Raw genomic sequence first — 25308 nt, forward strand, 5'->3', positions numbered from 1 at the left:
GAGTGGATAGTAATAATCATAATAATATTAAGCACTTTTTGCGTTCCATACTTTATTGTGGCCGAGTTGACCGATTCGTTTTTGGCCGAGTTGACGTGAGGCCGAGTTGACTTGAGGCCGAGTTGACTTGAGGCCGAGTTGACTTGAGGCCGAGTTGACTTGAGGCCGAGTTGACTTGAGGCCGAGTTGACGTGGGGCCGACTTGACGCGGGACCGACTTGACGCGGGACCGACTTGACGCGGGGCCGACTTGACGCGGGGCCGACTTGACGCGGGGCCGACTTGACGCGGGGCCGACTTGACGCGGGGCCGACTTGACGCGGGGCCGACTTGACGCGGGGCCGACTTGACGCGGGGCCGACTTGACGCGGGGCCGACTTGACGCGGGGCCGACTTGACGCGGGGCCGAGACGGTTTGGGGCCGACTTGACCTGCACCCGTTTTTTGGAACGGTAAATATGGAGAAAACTCCGCTTCTTGTGGATTTTGATCAAATTTCTACTGAAGTTTTGCAGCCAAAAAGTCAGTTTAAAAACCAAGGTATATTCACTGGCTCTAAAACTATTACAAACGAATTTAAAAAGGATTCTGAAGAAGAGAATTTAGCAGCATCTTGTGGTCATGTGTGTGTCGCTGACGTAGGCCTTCAAAGAGTACGTGATTTATCTGAACTGAGTGCAAATATTATAGCTATATTTGTGGTGGCGTTTGATACTCGGTCAGGTACGTAGCATCTTCCCCGTCTATCTAACACATACTGTAGAGTATGCCTAGGCCTAGAATCCGTTACTACAGTACTAACATTCATTCATTCTTTCTTGGAGATCCAAGAAACATTTATTATATATGGCCTTTGGCCCAAATAATATACAATGTAATACAATATTAAATAAATATCAGTTGAGTGCGTTTAAAAATTCTGTTCTACGTTTAAATGAAAAAAATAAATATTTTCCAAGTTTAACAATAAGATCAGTATTTGTGGCAGACATAAGATAAATATATTTTAATTTAGTTGGGTTGTTTGTATAAATAAAAGGAAAACATATATTTAGTTCTAATATCTGAATAAAATGGACAAACTAAAGTGAAATGATATTCATCTTCAATTGATTGTAAAGCACATAATTTGCATAATCTTTCATTTCTATTTATACAATTCCATCTTCCTTTTTCAATTTCTAATTCTAAAATTCCTAGTCGTATCTTAGTCATGATTTGTCTATGTTTGTAATTTGTTACTTTCGTTAGATATTCTTCAATTCCAAACTTATATTTAACGTGCTTGTAATATTGGAGCTTAGAGTGTATCCTAGTATCTTCGTAGAATTTCTGTCGTTCAATATCTGTAAGCCTTTGTTTAAAATTTGAAATAAAAGTATATATATTATTAACCTGTTGTGAGTACCATATGTTACCAAATCCATTTATGCATAGTATTTGTTTTACGTCATTGGCCCAATATTGCTCATTTCTTTGAGCTTTTCTATATTGAAAATCATAACATTGTTTAATAAATTTGTCATTATCCATTTGGATTACTCTAAGCCAATAACGAATTATATTAATGATAATTTGAATTTGGATAGTGAATCTTCCACATTCTCCTCTCACTGCAACACTTGGTGCAGAATTACCTATTCCTAGAATGTATTTACAGAATCTTAGATGAACTTTCTCTAATACTGATATATCATTTAAACCCCATATTTCGCTACCATAAAGTAAGATTGGCATAATCTTAACATCAAATATATGGTTCCATATATTAACTTGGAGGTTACCAAAACGTCTATGGGTCAATCCTTTTAATGTGAACAAAGCCTTATTAGCTTGTTGACAAATTTTGTATTCTTTGGCTTTATTCCAATTACCATTTGAGTTGAAAACAACTCCTAAATATTTAAAGGATTTGACAATGTCAACTGTATTTCCATTGTAATTCCATTTTTCAAATTTGTTAAGATTACCACCATTCTTAAACACCATAATATTACTCTTGTTAACATTGACAGTTACTTCCCATCTTGTACAATAGGTAGATAACTTGTTTAAATAATATTGTAGACCATAAACGGTATCACCAAATAACATAAGGTCATCTGCATAGAGTAAATGATTAATTTTTAGATTTCCTATTTGGATTCTATGCTCGTCGCCTCCCTCATTTAATGTTTCACTCAAATCATTAATAAAAACATTAAATAAAAAGGACGAGAGTGGCGAACCCTGTTGTATACCTATTAGACATTTGAAAGAATTACTAATATTGCCGTCGACCTTAACATGTGCTGATAACTTATTGTACATTGAATTAATAACGTTTAACATTTTTCCTTTTACTCCTGAATTTTTTAGTTTTATGTGAAGATATTGATGTCCTACGGAGTCAAAGGCTCGTTTAAAATCAATGAAAGCAACATATACTTTCCCACGTTTTTTTCCTAGGTATTTATTAATGATTGTGTTAAGAATAAATACATTATCCGATGTTCTGAACCCCTTTCTAAAACCGGCTTGTTCCTGATGTAGAATGTTATTATCTTCTGCCCAAAATTGTAATCTTTTATTGATAATATGTAAGAAAATTTTAGCAAAAACAGGAATAAGTGATATTCCTCTATAATTCTCTGGTTGTTCTGTGTCACCTTTTTTAAATATTGGGACAATAAGGCTGGTTGCCCATTGCTGTGGAAACTGTCCTGTATTATAAATTATATTATATAATTTTGTTATTAGATTGATTACATTTTGAGATGAGTGTATAAAAAGTTCTGGTAATAATCCATCGATTCCAGGTGATTTACCTGTTTTTTGGGATTTAATGGCATGAATTACCTCATCTACTGTAATGTCATTATTTAGGTTAGGTTCGTTTTCATTTACAGCAGGTTCATCATTAATGATACTTTCTACATTTTGATTATCTCTATTTTCATCAATATGAAATAAGGATTCGAAATGAGTGCGCCATGTATTAATACATATGTTACTTGGAAAATTTGGTTTTGTTTGTTTTAGTTTAATCCAGAATGATTTGGAGTTTTTTTCTCCTAATGATCTAATCAATTCTGTACGTGATCTTTTAATATAGCTGTATTTCTTATTTTTTATTAATGTTTTATATTCTTTTTTTATTTCCAGGTATGCATTAAGCAATGTTTGTGTACGATTGTGTCGGAATCTATTTAAATTTCTTCGAACTTTGTTTTTAAGTGCAAGACATTGATTGTCATACCATGTGTCTTTAGCTTTAGTTGTTTTATTGTTGGAATTCCTATGGATAATTCCTTTATATGCATATTCATACAATCTACCTACAGTTGAAACCGCTTCATCAATTAGGTTATCATTAATCAAGTTAGTTATTTCATTTTTAAGTTCATCGATTTTATTATGCTGTAATCTTAATTTAAATGTTTCAGTATATGTTTCTGACCAATTGAATTTAGTTTGTTTAGGATTAGGACAATTTTCAATATTTAATTTTTTTATTTTTATATTATCTTTAGTTAGTAGGCCTAATTGAAACGTAATTGGCATATGATCAGATTCTATTCTATTTTCTACTTTCAAATCTTCTATGTACCTGAAGTTATCAGCTTTTGTCAATATATAATCGACTACGCTTTTGCCTTGTTGTCCTATGAAAGTGTAGCTTTTACTATACATTGGGTTAATTCTACCATTAGCAATTCTTAAATTCGTTTCTTTACAAAAATTGAGAAGATCTATGCCATAATTATTCGTGACGTTATCTTCATTAATTCTAATTTTTACATTATCTTCATCATCTTCAATATATAATTCGTTATCCCAATCTATTGGGCATACATCGTTGTTGACATAATCCAATAAATCTCCTGTTCTACCATTGAAGTCTCCAACAATGAATATTAGATTTTTATTATTATATTTATATAAATATTCAGCGTATTCGTTTGTAAGTATTTCATATAAATTGTTATTATTAGCATATGGGGAGTTTTGTGGTGGTCTGTAAACTACAGCCATTATTATAGAATCGTTCTCCGTTTTGATTCGTAACCACATAATATACTTAGATAAGCTAGGTAATTCTTTAACTTTGATATTAGTTTTATAATATATCATAATTCCACCTGTATTTCTACCACGGTGTTGTAACTTTTCTTGCATTTTACTTATACAATTATATCCCTTAATGTAGTAGTCATCACTATAAGTTGTCCAAGTTTCAACCAAACATATTACATCGAAATCACAAATAAATTTTATAAATTCACAATCACTAAAATTACTTTTTAAACCATTTATATTCCACACAATAGTCTTTAAAGAGGTGGACGTGTAAATACTTTTACTTATATTTTTATTTGTAACATTGGTATATATATTGTTATTATTGACGTTGTTATTCCTATTATTAACGTCGGCGTTTATGTTATCGTTATCTATACCATTTGTTTGACCATTATTAGTTGTATTGTCAATATTTTCTTTTTCCTGATTTTCGTTATTATTCTCACCTTTATTATTATTATTATTGTCATTTACGTCATTATCAACAATTGTACCAATAATATTATTACATTTGTTGTTTATTTGATATGTGTTTGGGCCATGGCCGGACCCCTATCTAGGTTTATATCTACTATACTTAACTACTTTATCATTATCTATATCATATGTAAAAGTTTCGTCATCAATAATGAGTTTATCGTATCTTATTTTGAACGGTTTTCCGCTTTTAATAGCTTCATCTATTTTTGGTTGTAAATTTTTTCTGATCTTACGAACTCTTGCTGTGTAATCTTCGCTGATAGTAATTTGTTTCCTTCTTTCACCCCGGTCTTCATTTTTGTTCATTTTTCGACGTTGTGTTCTACTTGCTTTTAGAACATTTTCTTTAGTTTTGTAATCTTTGAATTTCACAATGATCGGTCTCGGTTTAAATCTTGCGTTGAGCCTATGTGCCCTCTCAATCTCAATATTCTCCCCACCAATACCGAGATCATTTGTAAAGTGTTCTTTTACTTTCTTCTCACTCTGATCCCAATTCTCATGTTCGCTATCTATTACTCCATATACTATCAGGTTGTTACGTCTGCTTTGACCTTCAATTTTGTCAGATATGTTTGATTAATTGTAAGTTCATTGTTTTGAGTTGTTGATTTTCTTCTTCTATTATTGTCATTCTTTCGTTTAGTGAGTCCATGTTGCTATTTAGTGTATCAATTTTTTCTTTTACGCTTTTAACATCTCCTGAAATGTCATCCATTTTCTTATTCAATTTCGTGTTCATTGTTTGTAGTTGTATTAATATATTTTGTATTGGAAGTTCATTTCCTCCCGCATTCAGCGCAACTTGTGTTGTTGCGTCTTCCGTTGTGGGTTTACCAGTAAGTTCATCCAATGTAGCTTGTCTAGTGTAAACTGGACCTGGATTGCTTTCGATATCGCCGGCCAAAAAAAGTAACAAGCATAACGCAGATAGTCGTAGTGTAGTTCTAATGACTGCACCTAAAGAACCATGACATTTTATGCGCTTTTGTTTATTTCGTTTTCCTCTCCAATATAGTCCTATTCTAACAGGGGCCGATCTAGGATTTTGCTAAAGAGAGGGCCGACTCTTTAGGCCTAGCCTAGGTAGGCCTAGCTTAGCTAGGACTAGGTAGGGGGCCGCGGGCATCCATGGCATGGACATTTTTTTTCTAGACAACGGGAGGAGGGGTGTCAGATGAAATCGGTTGCGCTTGAAATCGGCCGCGTTTGAAATCGGTCGCGATTAAATCAACATCCGATATTTTGTATGGAGCGCCGCTAGATACGCTTTTTATCATATTAGTTACGTTTGATATCGGTCGCATTTTATTTTGGTCGCGCTAATTTGAATATGGCGCATTAGATACATTTTTAATGAAAACGCTCATTATGTGTTTAGTTAATTTTGAATATTGGAATTTCTAATAGTGCTATTTGACATTTTTGTTTAACCTCGATTGTACAATAAATATAAATATTTATCTCATTTTTTATAAATAATTTGTGTTTCATTTTATCTTACAGGTTTCAATGAATTGTAATGTGTTCTTTAGAAAATCGTTTTAAAAATGTTTTTTTGTTTTATTGAATATTGTGCAAGTTTTTAAAAAGATTGGCATGCCACTGTTTAAAGTTTTGAAAATACAGTAATAAATAATAATTTAATACTTAAACAAGTAGACGCGCCTATTGCGTATTTTTCAATCACAGTTAATTACGAAACACGTTCTATACCTGCAAGTGGATACCAGCTCAATAAGGTTTATGCAATAAAGGAAGATGATGCATGATGATGATTTTTGCATTCGATATCCGCCACTCTGAAGTGACGTGGGCATGGTTTTAGGATAATAATAAAACATAATAATAGATAATATGCCGTTATAACAGGCCCTACAGTAGGACTATGATGTACAATGATAGAATAATGAGAATAATAATGGATGGATAATAAAGGTGGACACGATTCTCAAAGAGGTAATCTGCACAAATATTTAAACATTTATATTTACGAAGGGCGTATGGATGTGAGACACTGAGTTGTACTTAATTATTTACATTAAATGAGTATTATAAAGGAAGAAATAAAAGATATTCAAATTAAAATCTATAGTATCGCCGACGTACGTATACGTAAATTATATACATCATTTTAAAAAAACACGTGCAGGAGGCCTATAGACGTTTCAAACGTATGGTTATTAGTAATAGACGTCATCTTTACCTGGACATGGACAACGATCGTACATGTTTTGTCCATGATTTGACACACTACAAGTGCATGTTTTTTAAAAAGGGGAAACCCCGTCAGCAAAATAACGTATTGTTAGAGGAAACAGCTGCACGATCATAGAAGGCGCATCTCCGATATGGCTTTTTCGGGGGTTTATTTCCGTAGCTCGCCTTTTAACCATCCGCATATAATGATCATTTTACTAAAAACTATTTTAAACATTAGAAATAAAAATATACGTGTGATTTGCCTCAACAATAATCATCATACACTTAATATTATCCTACATAACGGATATAAATAAAATAGAAATAAAAATAAGGTGATCGAATAGTATGTTGTTAACGACATGGATATGATATAATCTGCCACAGTATGCATAAGTATAAAAATGGATACGCTGGCTTTACGGGTTATACATTGTAAACATTATTGTTTTTAAATAAATTGTTCTCTTTTACGTAATTGTTTGCATAATAAAAGACACAGACGTATATTCTCTATATAATATATTAATTACAGCACATATAAATAGAGGTAAATTATTATATGCCTAATATAATATTATGCCTAATAATATAATATTTAAACGTGTTTAGATGGCCATTTTGAAAAGACACAGTCCTTCTCCGAGACCTGTGAAATACAAAAAAAAATTAATTTAATGATTGATATAAATAAATATTTATTAACCAAATATCCACATAAATAATCTAGTTCCTCAAAAATATCAATTAAATCTATATAAACGAAGAAAATGTATATCCCGCTAGCGATTTTTTTTTCGTACATAAGTTGGGGACCCCTCATGGAACGTCACAAAATAAACATAAATAATTCATCAGTTAAATTTGTTGTTCCGTGTGCACCCAAGCGTATAGCAACAAGAAGTGATTACACAACTGCGATACGATACTTTCTACTACAGTAGGCCTTGGATTCTAAGTCAATTCACGTGATTGCCTTCGCGCACTCTTCTTCACACAAAATGTGTCGAGTCGAGGCTAATCGACAGCTAGGCAAGACATTAAACTAAGTAGTAATTCATTGGACATAGCCCAAAGAAAGCTTAGACCCACAATAATAAAGAATGTATAATTTGTGTACTGTATTTTTTTAATTCTGCTATTTTATTATCAAACAATATGCATGTACTCAAAGGAACTTTAAAAATGCGCGTATATGAACACATGAGATGGGAAGATTAGACCCACGAGAATAAAAAATGTATTTTTGTGTAATGTTTATTGTTTAATTTTGCTGACTTATTACTCGGATTGTGTCATACCTAACACACACACGTCACACACACCCAAACAGCTACTACTCTACTAGGCCTAGAATAGACATGGGTTTAGAGAATAATAATTAGGCCTAATAGTATTAATAGAAACTATAATTTTAACACGTAATTCTTTAGTAATAAATTATATTAAAAACACCATAAACTAAAGGCTGATTATTTCGACAATCCACACAAAACGCCGCTTTTCTTCTATGAAATCGCACGCCGCAACAACAGCGGAGATAGGCCTAGAATCGTACCGCACTTGTGTAATCACTTCTTGTTGCTATACGCTTGGGTGCACACGGAACAAGAAAATTTAACTGATGAATTATTCATGTTTATTTTATGACGTTTCATGAGGGAGTCCCCAACTTATGTACGAAAAAAAAAATCGACCGATTTCATCGTAAACCGATTTCATCGTAAACCGGAGGAGGTAGCATCTGAGGAGTTGGCCAGACGTTTCTTGTCATAAGATTATCTGAATATGGCTAGGCCTAGCCTAGGACTAGTGTGTTTTATAGAACGAAACGAAACTGTTTTATTTGCCAATACAATAATCTAAAGCCTGTTTTCCCTTTGACGTAACATTAAGACGAGTTGCGTTGAGTTGCATTGAATTTTCAAATCATTAAAAATAAATAACGATGATCGAGCGAATATTTACACATTTTTACGCGATCGTTTTTCTGATAAAGTTTACCATATAGAATGTCAGAAAAAAAGGGCCAGGGTCTTGGAACAATTTTTACGGCACTTTTAAATTTTTGCCTATATAACAGTAACACACACAAATGGCTATTAACATACACAAATACCTATATATTGGGGATAGGGAAAACCAATTCACGTTTATTTTTACTTGGAGTTGTGTTATGATGATTAAAATTAGCTGAGGCTTACTTTAATAACTACTTCTCATAGTAGTTGATAAATCGAGTCGATAACAATGACATCATCATGCCAGAATCCAATATGGCGTCAATTTGGCGGGAAAAACAACAGTTTTTGAAAAATTCCTTTTAACGTTACACATTAGAATAGGTTGCAGATAATGCTGACTCAAACAAATACGCACTTCAGATGGAAAGGAAAATTCACGGTAGGGTGTTGTTTTTGGTATCCATGTCACAATAGCAGATTCTGATCAGGGTGTTAAGAGTATGCATCAGTGTATGAGACATCACTTTCGATAAGGGTTTACAAATTATTCCTTACACAACACCAGAGATTCCCAGTTCAACCAAATACGTGAAACATTATTATCATCACGGTTCCACCTGCAGTACTGTATATTCAAAATTACTCTGGAACTCTGCAAAAATGATTTTGACAACAGCTTCCCCAATATACAGATGCACAAACTGGTCTGGAATTATGCATTATTTATAAAAATGTGTAATAAAATTAGTGTTAATGTGTTACAATCATTGGCCTGAATCTGGAATTAATCTACATTGTTGTATAAGACCAAGTTGCAAAACTAAACTATCGAATATATCTGTTTCTTTGATCAACTGCTCTTTATTAAAGCTGTTAAAATCAACAACTTGCAATTTCATTTGGTGGGTTCCAAACCAATTAGTGCAATAGGAATCATAATTAAAGAAGCTTAACATTGTAAATTGTACAATGATGCAAAAAAGAGATCTGAACAAATTAAAACCTTGCAAAATCTACGTCCTAGGGTTCGGTTAAGCAAAAAGACACTTCACATTGATCAGCGATTCCTTATAATGGCATATAATAGGGCCAACTATCAGATAGTGGGACTCATCTTTTCCTAATATGATTCATATGAATCCTATTGCACTCACAAGTTTAAGAGTTTGGTTGTAGAGATTTTAACAACATATTTTAATGAAGAAAAGTTAAACAAAGAAATAACTTAGTTAGTAACTTGGTCTTGTACATACGACGAGTAAATGCCGGTTAAATCACTATAGGATTCAGGTCAATGCTTGGACAATCTCTGGTGTTGTGCAAGGAATAATTATCAAAAGTGATGTCTCTTAATATACATGATCCTTTCCAAAAGCTTAACACCCTGGTCGGTAATTTGCTGTCTATTTTTAGGTGGATAGCAAGAAACAACAGCCATGAAATGTTCCGGTTCCGTCTGAGAAATGCATATAGGTGAATCTGCATTATCCATAGGCTGATCCAGAGAGAGATCCAAAAATTAAATTCATCACTTCTACAATTTTTAAGCCCTCTCAAATCCTTCCCCGCTCCCACCCAAACCCCATAAATCAAAATCTTTGATCCGTCATCCTAATGTTGGGAGGGGGACAATTACTATAAGTAGATGTACATTTGTGTGGATTCGTGTTTTGTTTTAAGATAGTAAGTCTATTGTTGTACATTGTATGGACAAAAAATGCATTTTAAAAAAAAGGGGTTTTTTCCCGCCAAATTGGACGCCATATTGGATTCTGGCATGATGATGTCATCATATCGACTCGATTCATCAACTACTATGAGAAGTAGTTATTAAAGTAAACCTCTACTAATTTTAATCATTAAAACACAACTGCAAGTAACAAAAACCGTTAATTGGTTTCCCAGGGGCGCAGCCAGTGGGGGGGTCACGGGGGTCCTGACCCCCCCTTTTATTTTGGAAAAAAAAATAAAAACAGGTCATCCATCAAAACAAAACGCAATTTCATCAACTCAAAACCCCAAAAAAAACTTTTGAGATGACACGTGGTCCACAAGGCTACACGTGTCACGTAATGTCGTTGTGTTGTTGCTGTGCAAATAACTTCGTGTTGATCTGTTAGGCCTATATTTAACAAAAATGAAGAGGCAACAATCAAAATTGACAACATTTTTTAAGCCAAAATACCGGCGTAAGCAAGGTATGTCACTGCTATATATATAATATAGGTATGTGTTAGAAGCTAGTGCATTATTTTGAAAAGATTTGACAAGTAGGCCCTAGGCCTAGTACTACTAGGCCTACTAATTGATGCATACACGCCTAGACTAATTAGGCGCATGTTCTCAGTCAATCAGACGCGGATAATCTGTATAGCGAAGTTACGAATTCTCTCCCAATCATCAATCAATTTAAAGTACCAAGTAAGTTTAAGTTAACCCCATCATCTGTAATTGCAGTCTCTTTGCCTTGGCACCGTGATTCGAAAATGTTCGAAACACATGTAAAACCATGTGTTGCTTGAGTGATATTATTATTGCATTCTAATTTCCTTTTATTATTAGAATTTTAAATATTAATAGCCAATAATAGTAGTATAGTAATATAATATGTTTTCGTGAGTGAAGAACAAGTATAATTTGTTTCTAGAGTTGACTACATTAAATGCAGACAATCAATCAACGGCGGTTGAACATGTTGATGCAAATTCTCCAGCTTCTACCAGTAACGTTGATCAAGATAATTTAGATGGTAAATTTGATAATGTATATTTTTCTTACTAGAAGACTAAGTGTAGTGTGTTTGTGTAGCCAATTAATTAGGTCTAAGAAGTCACATCTTAGAACCAAGAAGTCACTCGTGACTTATCAGGTACTCGGATGTATCTAGTAGAACAGTACTGCAATTATATTATTGCACCAACAATTTTTATTCTTACAATACAAGTAGTCAAGTAGTATGGTAGTAGTAAGTCTGTTTACGTGAGTGAAGAACAAGTTTAATTTGTTTCTAGAATTGACTGATTCAGATGCAGACATTCAATCAACGGCGGTTGAACATGTTGACGCAAATTCTTCAGCGTCTACCAGTAACGTTGATCAAGATATTTTAGATGGTAAATTAGGTAATTAATATGTTCTCATTAGAAGAGTGTTTAGTGTGTTCATATAGGCAATTAGTTGGGTCTAAGAAGTTACATCTTAAACTATAATCGCGAGTATAGCAATAGGTACATGAGCTCTTGGGTATATCTAGTAGCAGACTAGAGTACTGCAAGTGTTATTATAATATTAAGTCAAAGCATTTATTTTTCTAGAGTTGACTGCTTTTGACACAGACACTACCATTGAGAAAACTTGTATAAGCAAGTATGACATCGGACGTCTTGCTGCCTTGACTTATCAGAATGATTATACATATTGTTTGAGCGATACAGAGAAAGCAGATTGGCTTGACAAAGCTGACAAACCACCCCCATCAGAAATGGCTCCAATAAGTATTTTGAAAAACGGGAAGCGCAAGGTTTTACATTTTCAGAATTCATGGTTCTCAGAGTTCAAATGGCTTAGGTACAGTGTTTCTAAGAGTGGTGGATATTGTTTAACCTGCCTACTGTTTGCAAATAAAGATAACGCATGGGTTAGAAATGCTCCATTAATAGGGAAGCCATTCACTAAGCTTCAACATGCCAAAGGTAAAGACAAAGGTATACTTACTAATCATAATGAAAATAAATATCATAAAATGGCACTTGAACATCAAGGATTATTTCTCGCTATGTTGAAGAACCCTAGCAGGAAAATTGAAACAATAATTGATGAGAAAGCCAGAGAAAATGAGAAAATCAACATTAAGATACTCGAGTCCATTATTGACTGTGTAATGTTTTGTGGTCTTTATGGATTACCTCTGCGAGGCCACAGGGATTCGGGTTTTGACGACACGGTTAACAAGGGGGTTTTCAAAGGACTGGTAAATTTAGAAGCAAAACACAATCAAATACTCAAAGAGCACTTGTTGAAAGGAAAAAAAAATGCCCAGTACGTATCATGGTCAGTTCAGAACGAGTTAATATCAATAATAGGAAAGCAGATACAAGAACATATTGTTTGTGCCATAAAGGAATCCGAGACAGGTTTGTTCACGATTATATCTGATGAGGTGACCGATTGCTCGAACAATGAAGTAATAAGTTTGAACGTCAGATATGTGGACAAGAACTGCAAAATTCATGAAGATTTTTTAGAATTTTGTGGGATGCAACGTGTCACTGCAGTAGCTATCTCAGACAGTATTCTGAAAATGGTGAAAGATGCAGGGTTAGATCCGGCAAATATGCGTGGTCAGGCTTATGACGGTGCTTCAGTAATGTCCGCCGCCAGAGGAACTCAAGGTTTAATTCGAAAAATTGCTCCAAAAGCGATGTACACACACTGTTATGCACATAGTTTAAATCTGTCCATAGCTGCAAGCTGCAAGAACAGGGAGGTGAAAGATCTTGTTGATTTGATTAATCAAACCTTTTTGTTTTTACGAAATAGTCCAAAACGAGAAGAATTTTTTACTGAAATTCTGAAAGTGTACTGTCCAGAAAATAAGGTTGAAAAATTGAAAGGTTTATGTAAAACTAGATGGGTTGAACGCCATACTTGTCTTGATACATATAAAGCTTTTTACGAATATATCGTAATTTGCATGGATGCAATAACAAACCCCCATCTTTATGAGCGACTAACGGGTGGTTGGGCATGGAGTAAAGAGGACAAAATCATGGCAAATGGATTACATCATAGTCACACAAATTTCAAAACAATAATTACACTTACTACTGTCCTATATGTCCTTGAGATTGTAAAGCCACTTGCAACAAAATTGCAGAAACGGTCATTGGATATTTTCCATGCAACCAATCTTATATCGGACGCCGAAAGTACCTTGCAGTTGTTACGAGACAACATCGAAAGTGAGTTTTCCCGTTGGTTTGTAGAAGCAGAAAAACTAGCTGATAAAGTTGGTGCTAATGTTGTTAAACCAAGATCAGTAGCGACAATGAGACAACAACACAGATCAAATCATCCTGGAGACACTGTGGAAGATTACTACCGAGCAGTATTACCAATTCAACTTCTTGATCATTTACAAACCGAGTTAAAAACCCGTTTTTCTGCCGATAACAGGCCATGCTTTAAAATATTTGGCGTAGCACCCGAGTCTATTGTTAAGTGTAATGTTGAAGAAGTCTTCAAAGAACTTGAATTTTGGTACGATGATCTGCCAAGACACGAACATCTTCATTCCGAGCTTCAGCGATGGAAGCGACTGTGTTCGCAGCAACAAGAGCTCCCTGCTACATTAACGGAAGCTATTGTAAAATTAGCGGATCCTGATGTGTTCCCGAATGTGCGTGCACTTCTTCTAATCGCATGTGTACTGCCCGTAACGTCTGCTGAAGCTGAGCGGAGTTTTTCGACTTTACGGAGAACGAAAACCTGTTTGCGAAATCACATGTCTTATGAGCGGCTTTCGGGATTGTGCCTCATGAACATACACTTTAACATGAAAATAAATACAGAGAATGTCATTCGCGAATTCTGTCTCCAAAAGCCAAGAAGAATGTTTCAAAATGCACACTTATTGTTTAAAGATGCATCACGCGATGTCTAGAGCGCCGTTAGTAACTAACGTAAAATGTATAATACTAATTTAGAAGTTAGTTATTAGAATTATAAGCTATCACCTATACTATACTATACATTCAACAAAATAGGTATATTTTTAAACAAAATATTGTGTGTACAGGCGATAAATACGTTAGTGTAATGCGTATAATACGGATGGGTATGAAGCGTCTCACATACACACGGAGCCAAGATAGCTTCTTGGACTTGCACAGTGTATGGACTCTAACCTTACGGTTCTCATTTAATAATATCACTCCATGCTATCATTCTAATTTCTTTTTTCAAACTTTTGCATCTCTACTTTCATTTCATGCAACTTTTGTATTGGTGAAAAGGGAGGAATTCAAATAATTCTTCCTCTGAGTTTACAGCCTCTCTACCCAAATCAACAAACAAGCAAAAAAAAAGTGTTTGTAGGCTATCTGTGGCAGCCTGGAATATAAAAATGTTCTGTAATGAAAATGAGAGTTGTTTTTTGTTTTCTTTGTTGCAGTTTATTAGTGTTAACATTGTCATATTTGTGTGTGCGTAAACCGATTCAAATGATCTAGATTGCCCTAGACCGCCAAAGCTTCCAGGGGGCTTCGCCCCCTGGACCCCGACCGGGGGCCCTTGGCCCCCAGCCCATGGTTGCTCGCTTCGCTCGCAAAATACTTAGATATTGGTTGACCCCCCCTTTATTTTTTGGCTGGCTGCGCCCCTGGTTTCCCCTATAAATAGGTATTGTGTGTGTTAATAGGCATTTGTGTGTGTGTTATATGGGCCAAAATTTAAAAGTGCCATAACAAATTTTTTTTTTCTGACATTCTATATGGTATGCTTTATCAGAAAAAAAAAATTTTCCTATCCTTTTTTCCCGCAAATGTGTATATTAACTGTTCTGCACCCAGGCTAATGGTTTCTTGGTTCTTTAGAGTGTTGCTGGGACACACGGATGTGAAGTGTTGCGAAGCCAATGCCGGTCTTTTTTATATTATAATTTAGTTTTACTTACACTTGTTATTTTGAAATATCAGACTTTACATTTAAACGAGTACAAAAATGGTGAAAAACATTGTTGTGTTGTTAAAATTCAAGAATTGTCAGCGCGTACATATTTTTTCACAAACTAGGATGATGTAATTTGCGAACCATTTGAGTCAGTTTTAACGGTCGTAATGTTGAAGTTGAACTAGGTTGAACATCAACGATTGAAGATTTTAACGATTTTTAACTTTGATTTTTTTACCAGGGTCAATAGTAGCCTACAGAAAAACAGCATTTCCAATTGCATATAGTAAAAATGTTGTATTACACTGCGAATTAAATAATTTTGGAAGAGATACGTAAATGTGACCAATTTATACTAGTATTAATATATAGATGGAAGCAAAGTTTCCTGGTATTTACACTTCAATTCAAAGCATTCATTTCGTTTATATCATTTAAGGTAATGTGATTGAGTGGAGTACTCCAGAAGATATTGATTTAGAAGGTGTTGAATTTAAAGCTATGGCAAGTGGATCACACACTGTCAATTCAGATTTTATGTATGTATTAAGTATGCTTAATAAATGTTAGTATTAAATGGATCCTTAAATCTGCTGATAATGAGAGATTTTTAAAGTAATTTTTTAATGTTGAACTGCAGCAATATCAATATAACCATATAGCCTATATATAAATCCAAAGGCAAATTACTGAAAAAATGACAATCAGTGGCTGGATCTCAATGGAGATAACAAAAAAAAAAGCGAAAAGCTAAATCAAAACGATAAAGTAAAACAGCCAGAAAAGTTAGCAGAGCTTTCGGGCAACACTAGCCCTTCATCAGTGCAAGTGAAAGAATTTGGATAACGTCATAGTATAAGAACTGGCAAGTGCTGCCTGGGTGGACAGGAATAAATATATTTGTCGAGCACTCTACAATAAACCGCTATGGAGAGATTCAGCATTGACTACTCAACGAAGAACGTCCCATTACCATCACAGAAGGACTATTTACAACGACTTATCGAAAAAACTGAGCAATTTTTACGTAGAATGCGATGGAAGGCCCACTTCTTCCTTAATTCCAGCACCACCGCATCATCCAAGCAAACATTTGGCTTCAAGTCTACCAAAAACCCACCACCGATCGATGAACTATACGAATTCGAAGATGACATACTCCATCTGATACAATCGACAACATTAAAAAACGCAGACAACCCTCTACTCAACAAGTTAAAAACCGACTCCAAGAAAATTGAAAACGAGCCCAAACTTTTAATTGCAGCCGACAAAACCACAAATTTCTACAAACTAGACCCACCGACGTATGACAACCTCCTAGAAGAAAACATCACCAAATCATACAAGAAAGCAGAACCTGCACTCGTACAAACGATTCATAGAAAAAACAAAAGTATTGCAACAAAATTGAACATCGCTGACAGAGTGGATACAACTGCAAATAAAGATGCTTTCATAACCCTCAAAGACCACAAACCGAACTTCACTAACAAACCTACTTGCCGATTAATAAACCCGACCAAATCAGAGATAGGCAAGATAAGCAAAACTATACTCGATCGTATTAACAGCAAAATTACATCAAAACTTTGCACCAATCAATGGAAAAATACCTCATCGGTCATCGAATGGTTTAAGAGCATCGACAAGAAACAACAACACAACTTTATATGCTTCGACATCGTAGAATTTTACCCCTCTATCAGCAATGACCTACTGAATAAAGCACTAGACTTCGCTAATAGATACGATGATATTGCCAACGACGACAGAGACATCATCGTACATACCAAAAAATCAGTACTATCACACAAACAGCAACCATGGCAAAAGAAAGGCCCCACAGCATTCGATGTGACTATGGGTAGTTATGATGGCGCAGAAACATGTGAACTTGTTGGAAGCTTCCTGTTACACCAATTACAACAGAAACTAGAAATCAACATAGGACTTTACAGAGATGACGGCCTTGCAGTCACAGACACCACACCTAAAAGCACAGAAAATATTAAAAAAGACATATGTCAAATATTCAAAGATAACGGCCTACGCATTACCATAGAAGCAAACAAACAAGTCATCAACTTCTTAGACGTCACACTCAACCTAGCGAAGAACACATACCAGCCCTACACCAAACCAAACGCCACGTTACAGTACATCCATCAACAAAGTAACCACCCACCGACCATCCTAAAGAATATACCCGCCGAAATAAACAAACGACTCTCGTCCTTGTCACCCGACAAGAATTCATTCAACCAAGCCGCCCCTGTATACCAGAAAACTCTCAACGACAGTGGATACCAGTACACACTAAAATACGAGCCGGTAACCCAGACAAGACGAAAAAACAGAAAACGAAACGACATTCTGTGGTACAACCCACGGTTCAGCAAAAACGTCAGCACAAACATTGGACAGAAATTCCTATCCCTAGTAGACAAACATTTTCCAAAAGATAACAAACTAAGAAAAATCTTCAACCGAAACACTATCAAGATTAGCTACAGTTGTATGAACAATATGAAACAGATAATAGACAGTCACAACAAGAGAATACTCAACCAGCCCGAAACAACATCCGTGAAAAACACGCAAGAAAACAAAACATGCAACTGCCGACAGAAAAACACATGCCCGCTAAACGGAAATTGCTTACAATCATCTGTAATATACCAAGCCACAGTTACACGCAAAGACAAATCCACCTCGGAAACTTATATCTGACTCACTGAAAATGATTTTAAAACACGATACAGAAATCACACCTCGTCATTCCGTAATACACGTTCTAGAAACTCAACCGAACTCAGTAAACATATTTGGACACTCAAGGACAACAACACAGGCTATTCAATCTCATGGCGCATCTTGGCATCTACTAAAGCATATAGTAGCGCAAACAAAAAATGCAACCTCTGCCTCAAAGAGAAATTATTTATCATCCGCCACCCTGAATTATCGACATTAAACAAACGTAACAAACTTGTGTCCGCCTGCCGGCACAGAAAGAAAGCATTGTTACATAACAGCTGACATTCCAAAACATATCACCTGTAAATGCTAATTCTACAAGTAAATGTGCTTATAAGCAACGTTGTAATTGATTCTTCTCATTATAGTCTCCTGATGAGTGAGTTGCACGACTCCCGAAACAAGCCTGTAGAGACCAAACTGTAGTTTTTACTTCTTTTCCAGACTTAACGTATATTTTAGCTCTACTTTACCGTATTGAGCACTTTTTAGACGGTTACATTGAACCGAACATTTATATATATATATATATATTTTTACAGTTACAGTAATTCATCATTAGTTGAATCCTTATCAAACAACAATTGTTTGTAGATTGTTTATTGTAATGTAAACCTTATTTCAGATTTTTTAAGAAAGATAACTATTACGGACTTAGTTGTTACGAGAAAATTAAAGTAGAAAGTTTAGAAGAACGAGGCGCAAGAATGAAATCTGTTGGTATTCTAGCAACGTCTTACACCACATTATATAGACACATGCAATTTCTTGAAAATCAAGTAAGGTATGTCCAATTCAAAATATTTGACTTTGACAGAAATTGTGCAAATTACAATTGTATGACAGAAGCAATTGTACGACAGAAGCAATTGTACAGTATAACACTATAACTAGATATGAACTCGTCACTTTGCACATACGTTAAAATATGAACAGCAAATATTATGCCATCCTATGACAGACAGTATTAAATATGTTTACAGTGCTGAATTGTACCTATTTTGTGTCATAAAGCATAACAATATTTACACTAAATATACACATAGCATAGATGAAATTACGAGACCCATCTTCAATCCAATTTTTAACATGTTGACGTCATCAAAATATAACATGAAGATAGCAATTTTAGAAGATAATTATCTAAATAATTACATTAACCAAAATTTGAAGAATTTTGGGCACGAAAAAGTAAGTTGCGCGCTATTTTAAATATGGTGAATTTTTATGAAACAGATGAAAATCAGACTTTTTGAATTCAACTGGCCATGATGACGTCATGACATCCGGTAGACAACATTTTTATGAATTCATGTCTGCAATTTTAAAAATGAAAAAGTTCATCAAACTGAATGAAATTATCTACTACAAAAGGTATGAAAAACAAAAATCAAATGCAAAAACCATTTTTCTACGCTTTGTACAATTAGCTGTGCACACAAGTGCGTGTGCAAAACGGAAACAAATTAGAAAATTTTGAAATGCTCAAAATGACCTGAAATGTACGCAAAATTCATTAGAAATTAATTTTGCGCATTCCATAATTTTAAACACGTGTGCGCGCGTAATTTTGTATGCAACACGCCATTTTTACTCCATAGAAAGTTGATCTTTGATATAGATTATAATTTTATTAAGTTTCTTTGGAAAAGAATCGCACAAACACAATTATAACACTAGAGGTAAAACTAGACTAAAGTTAAAGAAAAGAAAACTTAAATGTACTAGTCTTAATGCTATGTGTTGCTCCTGAAATATGGAACAGCATTGACACCACGCTTAAACAAGCTTCATCGTTTGCTATTTTTAAGATGAAATATAAACTTTCTCTTATTAACTTATATTAATTTATACTAAGCTAATGTCTATATTATGCCATGATTACATGCATGCATATGTATGTATCATGTAATGTACAGTTGTTGGCCTATGTGGGTTCATTTAACCTTTCTGCTTCTGTTTAGAACCTCATCTGGTATTTGGTTGTCCTGACAATGGTATTCCCTAACTTTCTCTCTCGCGCGTCCCATGTTATAATTTATGGTCTACTCGTCTATTTTATTTATTTATTTTTTATTTATTTATTTATTAATGTAACTAGTTTTAGTGGGCCTCCTATCACAAGCCCCTTAGGGTTTCTTGGAGGTCCCTTTCATCGTTTAAAACATGTTTTACTCCTCACTTGTTTTTGTTTATGAGATGAATAAAGAATAAAGAGTAAAGTTTTTTGGTTCTAAATTTATGATCAATAAAAAAAAATTGTATAATCAAACATACGTTATGCTGCGCAACTATGACGTAATCGAAAACTCATCTGAACTACTTGATTGCTCATATTCACTGTCAACTGTAGGTTCACAATCTGTAAAAATTGTAAAAACTAATTACTGTATTGAAAAAAAAGAATTGTGTAAAAGTTTTCCGATACAAGGAAAAAGAAAATCGTCAGTTCCAAGAATTAATGCTTAAAATTGATCAAGACATGTAAACAAAGGTCCATCTATTCCAGTGAATTTATAGCTGTACAGTTACACATAATATAATGAAAAATATGATGTTTAATAGTTAACACAACTGAAAATGAAAAACATTCATGTCGTACTGATTAGCAATTTTTTTATTCTTCCATCAGTTACACTCCATCCCCTTTTCAATTCAAATCTCTCCTGAAAACTCACCTATTTCAATAGTTATTCTTTTCATGTTGCGCTGTGAGACACCTGTAAAGAGGGCTTTATAAATGGTCGATATTATTCTTAAAAAGTTTTTTAATGACATCATAAACGTTGTTCCTATTAGACTGAACATTAAATTGACCAAAAATATAGTTGCGATAATGAATTTTTGTCTACCATTTACTTTTGTCTACTATTCTAACGCTAAAGCTCACTATTGGCGTTGGTCGCATTGCTTGTGTTGTTGGGCAAAATACTTTTACTAATGTTTGCCTCTCCCCACCCAGGCATACAGATGGGTACCTGGTGGTCAAAACATGTCTGCGTTGATTACTAACTACAAAATTATGGAAGTATGTTTACATACATGTTTGATCCAAAAATGACAGGGGTAATAATGTGAAGTGCTTTAAGGGCCCTTGAGCATTAAACACTATCAGTAAGAACAGTAAAGTAAATAGGCACATACTACAAATTTCTCCAAACATTCAGTTACATTTTCTAGTAAACGTTAATTAACGTACTGGAAAACCAACTACTGTACTCTATTTAGTACCAGAGAAATTGACATTCATACCACATATTTAATGAATAACATTTGATATTTGACCAACAGACATCAACTTGGGACCCCTCAGCATTATGAGCAGCTTAGAGCCTTTTATGCAGACCATAAAGGATCTCTACCTATTTCTACTTCATTATCCACTGTAAATCCATCATCATCTGAATGTAGAGTGTTGCCTGCAATGATGGTAAGTGAGTTTCGCCTAATAGTGTAATGTTAATACATGTTGTATTTTATGAACTTCTTGCAGCTCTTAGCAGGGAATGTGAGATTACATGAAAAATTCTCTTTATACATCATTACAACAAAAACAACTGCAGTGATAAGTAGTCAAGACAAAGTCTAATATAATAAATGTCTTGTTACAACCGCTAATGTAGAAAATGCCAGCTAATGTAGAACAATCCACCGCTAATGTAGTAGAACCTCCAGCTAATGTAGTAACACCAACAGCTTATGTATGTGACCACCTCTATTGAACGACCACCGTCTCTGTTAAGGAACCACTTCTATCAATCACCTCTCGGAAGTGATCACCTCCTCTCTTAAGGACCACTTTTCATAATCAACCACCTCTCGTAAGCGACTACCACTCTTAACGACCACACCTCTCGTAAGTGACCACCTCTTTTAAGGGACCACCTCCAGTAACGACCACCTCTTGTAAATGACCCCCTCTATTAAACGACCACCATCTCTGTTAATCGACCGCTTCTCATATTAATTGGAAGTGATCACATCCTCTCTTTAAAGGGACTGCTTTTCATTCATTTTTTATTTCATGTCATAGGACATGTCTACCAAATTTGGTGCCTTTATCAAAAAGTGACCGATCGACCTGTTTTTTTTTGTGCTATAGAACCCCATTCAAGAGGTGGTCAGTTATGAGAAACGGTCCTGTAATAGAGGTCTTCATTGATTAGAGTTGTGGTCGTTAAGAGAGGCGGTCGCTTACGAGAGGTGGTCAATTATGAGAAGCGGTGCCTTCAAAGAGATGGTGGTCGTTCAATAGAGGTGGTCACGTGATGGAAGATGGTCAATTATGAGAAGCGGTCCTTAAAATAGAGTGAAAAAGACTGTGGTCCCTTAAAAGAGGGAGGTGGTTGCTTACGATGTGTGGTCGTTTTGCTTACAAGAGGTGGAAAAACTGATAGCTAAGTATAAGATCGATGCATTTGCACATGATTTAGACATTTTTGTAAAATATATATAACATTTTCTACATTAGCTGGCGATAGTAACTACATAAGCTGGGAGGCAATTTATATATACTACATAAGCTGTTTGTGTTTCTACATTAGCTGAAGGTTTTACTACATTAGCAGTGGATTGTTGTACATTAACGGTTGTTTCGACATAAGCTGGCGTTTTCTACATTAGTGGTTGTAACAGGGCTCAACGTTTGTCTAGACTCCAGTCTGAAGTGTCATGGGTTGTACTGCTTTGTGTGTGATTAATGTATCATCAAACATTACTAACATTTTTTGGTATAAAGGGTGAGTCCCGTGTTCTCTGAACGTAGGGGACTGAGCTGTTAGGAGCTCATTGTACTAAGCCTCGGCATTATGTGGTAGGGTGGCCAGTTCCTTTCCACGCCGCCTTTTTTTTTTTTTTTTTTTTTTTTCTCCCTAGTATTTTCAACCAGGTACTCATTTACAGCTGAGTGGACTGGGAGTTGTCGGGAATTGAACCCGGGTCTATCTGTATGACAGAGTGTCATGAAAAATGGAGATTAATTAAATCACACTTTGAATAGAGTATTTTGTAGTTTTAATAATAACAGAAAAAAAAAGAAAAAATGTTTTCACTTGATAAATGACAAAACATAGTTAAATTTATCTAAAACCCAATCCCAGCCAATTTGAATTACATTTTTTGTTCAGGTAAATACATTTTTTTTCCAATTTTTGGTCAAAGTGGATCTAAAAATAGGATGTTGAGCTTAACTTGCCAAGATAGGACCATGTAATTATTCTCTGGTTTTTGTTAACCAAACATTTGGGGAAGGAAATTGGCTAATTGAAAATCTGTCAAATGTTTAAGGGGAGTGGAACTGATTGTGTCGCAACCACACAAAAAACCTTTGATAATAATAATACTGAGCATTTTTAAATAAGTCCATTTCGGCCAGGATGTGACGGAACATGAAGAACTAATACACTGTACATAAGCAGGAGCAGGGCCATGAATACTAACAGAGCTTAGCATCCTGTTGTTAGATTGCCTTGGTTAGGTGATAATTGTATTTTATGAAGGAAATTGTTTGATAACTGTTTAATTGTTCGTTTGTTTTCTTAATAGATAACACATCCTGCTGGTTGTTTTGCTCAGTTCATTAATTTCTTTGGTGAACATATATTTACAATCTGGAAGTTTATACTTTTACGGAAACGCATTATATTTTTTTCACCACCACCTATAGGAGTTGTTTGTTATCGAGGTTTGTATGATTCAATACAATTTCATATTTTAAACTAGTTAGTTCACCATTAATCCAATGTGCATAAAACTATAAACTTTCTCAGGGTTGTTTTCATGAAATTGTAATACATTTTAAGCATTTAAATGAGGTTCAAATAGTGTTAAATGCCAATATAAATTCAAAACTTTACAACATTTATAAGTATTAAAATTAAAATCAGCCCCATCATAGTTGTCATTGGGGTGGGTACATTTTGGAAATATGGAACAAGAAAAAGCACTATATTAACATACAGTACCTGTAATTTTATTCTTGGTTCAAAGCATTGCTAAAAAGTGCAATAAAGCCTAGGGATTCCAATTTTTTAATAACGCACTTGGTCTCATGTACAGTTTAAAAAAGGTAAAAAGTATAAAAAAGGTGCACGAGAGTAAAGTAAAATTGTTCAACAGAACCAGGTTTGATTTTTTGAAATTGTAACCAGTAAAACATGTTTTAAGCTTTGCCCTTATTTCGAATTACCTAGAATAAAGTGATACAGATAAAGATACAACAGATCATTGTTTACATATTGAAAGATGTTATAAATGTTAATGCTATGTTGAGGAAAACTAAAATTATACTTAATACTAGCCTAGGCCTACCTATTAAAAATGTAACCATGATAACAATTGAATACTGTTTTCTGATTGGATGTTGATGTCACGTGAGATGTTCAAATCACAAACGCATGCAGTTCGCCTCAGTAGGTAATGCCTCCTCGCACTCTCCGACCGGTTGCGACTCGCACTGCTCTAGGCTAGCAATTTACCTCCCTCAAATTAACTCCGCCTCTCCACATCCACACTATAAGGGCCCTGCCAAACAATAAACACTATACGTAAAATGCTATTAATCTGCTAAGACGGGTGTGTAGAAAGCGACGACCTCGAATTGGACGACGCCAACGACGCGGGCGACCTCGAATTGGACGACCTAGAATTGGACGACCTAGAATTGGACGACCCATAACACGAAAACGACGACCCCTATAGCCTAGCCTAGCATAGGCCTAAGTGTGGTATAATATTCTGAAGCCGAACATAGCCAAAGATCTTTAAACCATACCTTATCGCAAGCAAGCAATTGATTGCAAAAATACAGAACTAGAAAGCCACTCCGAGAGGGCATACCTCCGCCTACTGTAAAATTCTTTTTTTTTCGTTTTTTAAACTACTCGCATCAAAAAACGTGCACATTAAATCAAATTATGTTTTAAAATCACAAATTATAACTCTTGCCTCTTGTTAAAAAATGAAGTTTTTTGGATAAGTAGTTTTCGAGAAAATGCAATTTCAGTTTACTTGTTACTTTAAGACTGCTCGCCGGCTTTTGAAAAATTCTGTCCTATCTTTTAACACTAGCAGGTCTAAAAAAGTATACTAAAAAGTGGTCCAGAATTGGGACTGTGGTCCCGAATGGTCCCAAAATTTAATGGAATGGTCCTTGACCACATATCTATCTGTC

The 25308-nt window shown here is 34.8% G+C and overlaps 2 protein-coding genes across 2 annotated transcripts in view; both read left to right on the plus strand.

Moving 5' to 3' along the window:
* Positions 1-426: 426 nt before the first annotated feature.
* Positions 427-25308, plus strand: part of LOC140056048 (DENN domain-containing protein 11-like) — a 53489-nt gene continuing 28607 nt past the window's right edge. Inside the window, exons 1-5 of the mRNA XM_072101277.1 lie at positions 427-723; positions 15817-15916; positions 18763-18921; positions 21429-21567; positions 23682-23820. Coding sequence (XP_071957378.1) covers positions 459-723; positions 15817-15916; positions 18763-18921; positions 21429-21567; positions 23682-23820 — 802 coding nt within the window. The 5' untranslated portion in view covers positions 427-458. The remainder of the gene's footprint in view (positions 724-15816; positions 15917-18762; positions 18922-21428; positions 21568-23681; positions 23821-25308) is intronic.
* On the plus strand, positions 11670-14944 carry LOC140056575 (52 kDa repressor of the inhibitor of the protein kinase-like). Its single transcript, XM_072101997.1, has one exon. The coding sequence runs from the start codon at positions 12190-12192 to the stop codon at positions 14368-14370; it is 2181 nt and encodes a 726-aa protein (XP_071958098.1). The 5' UTR covers positions 11670-12189; the 3' UTR covers positions 14371-14944.

This window comes from Antedon mediterranea, chromosome 8, assembly GCF_964355755.1.
Source record: "Antedon mediterranea chromosome 8, ecAntMedi1.1, whole genome shotgun sequence".
In the NCBI taxonomy this organism is placed as follows: domain Eukaryota; kingdom Metazoa; phylum Echinodermata; class Crinoidea; order Comatulida; family Antedonidae; genus Antedon; species Antedon mediterranea.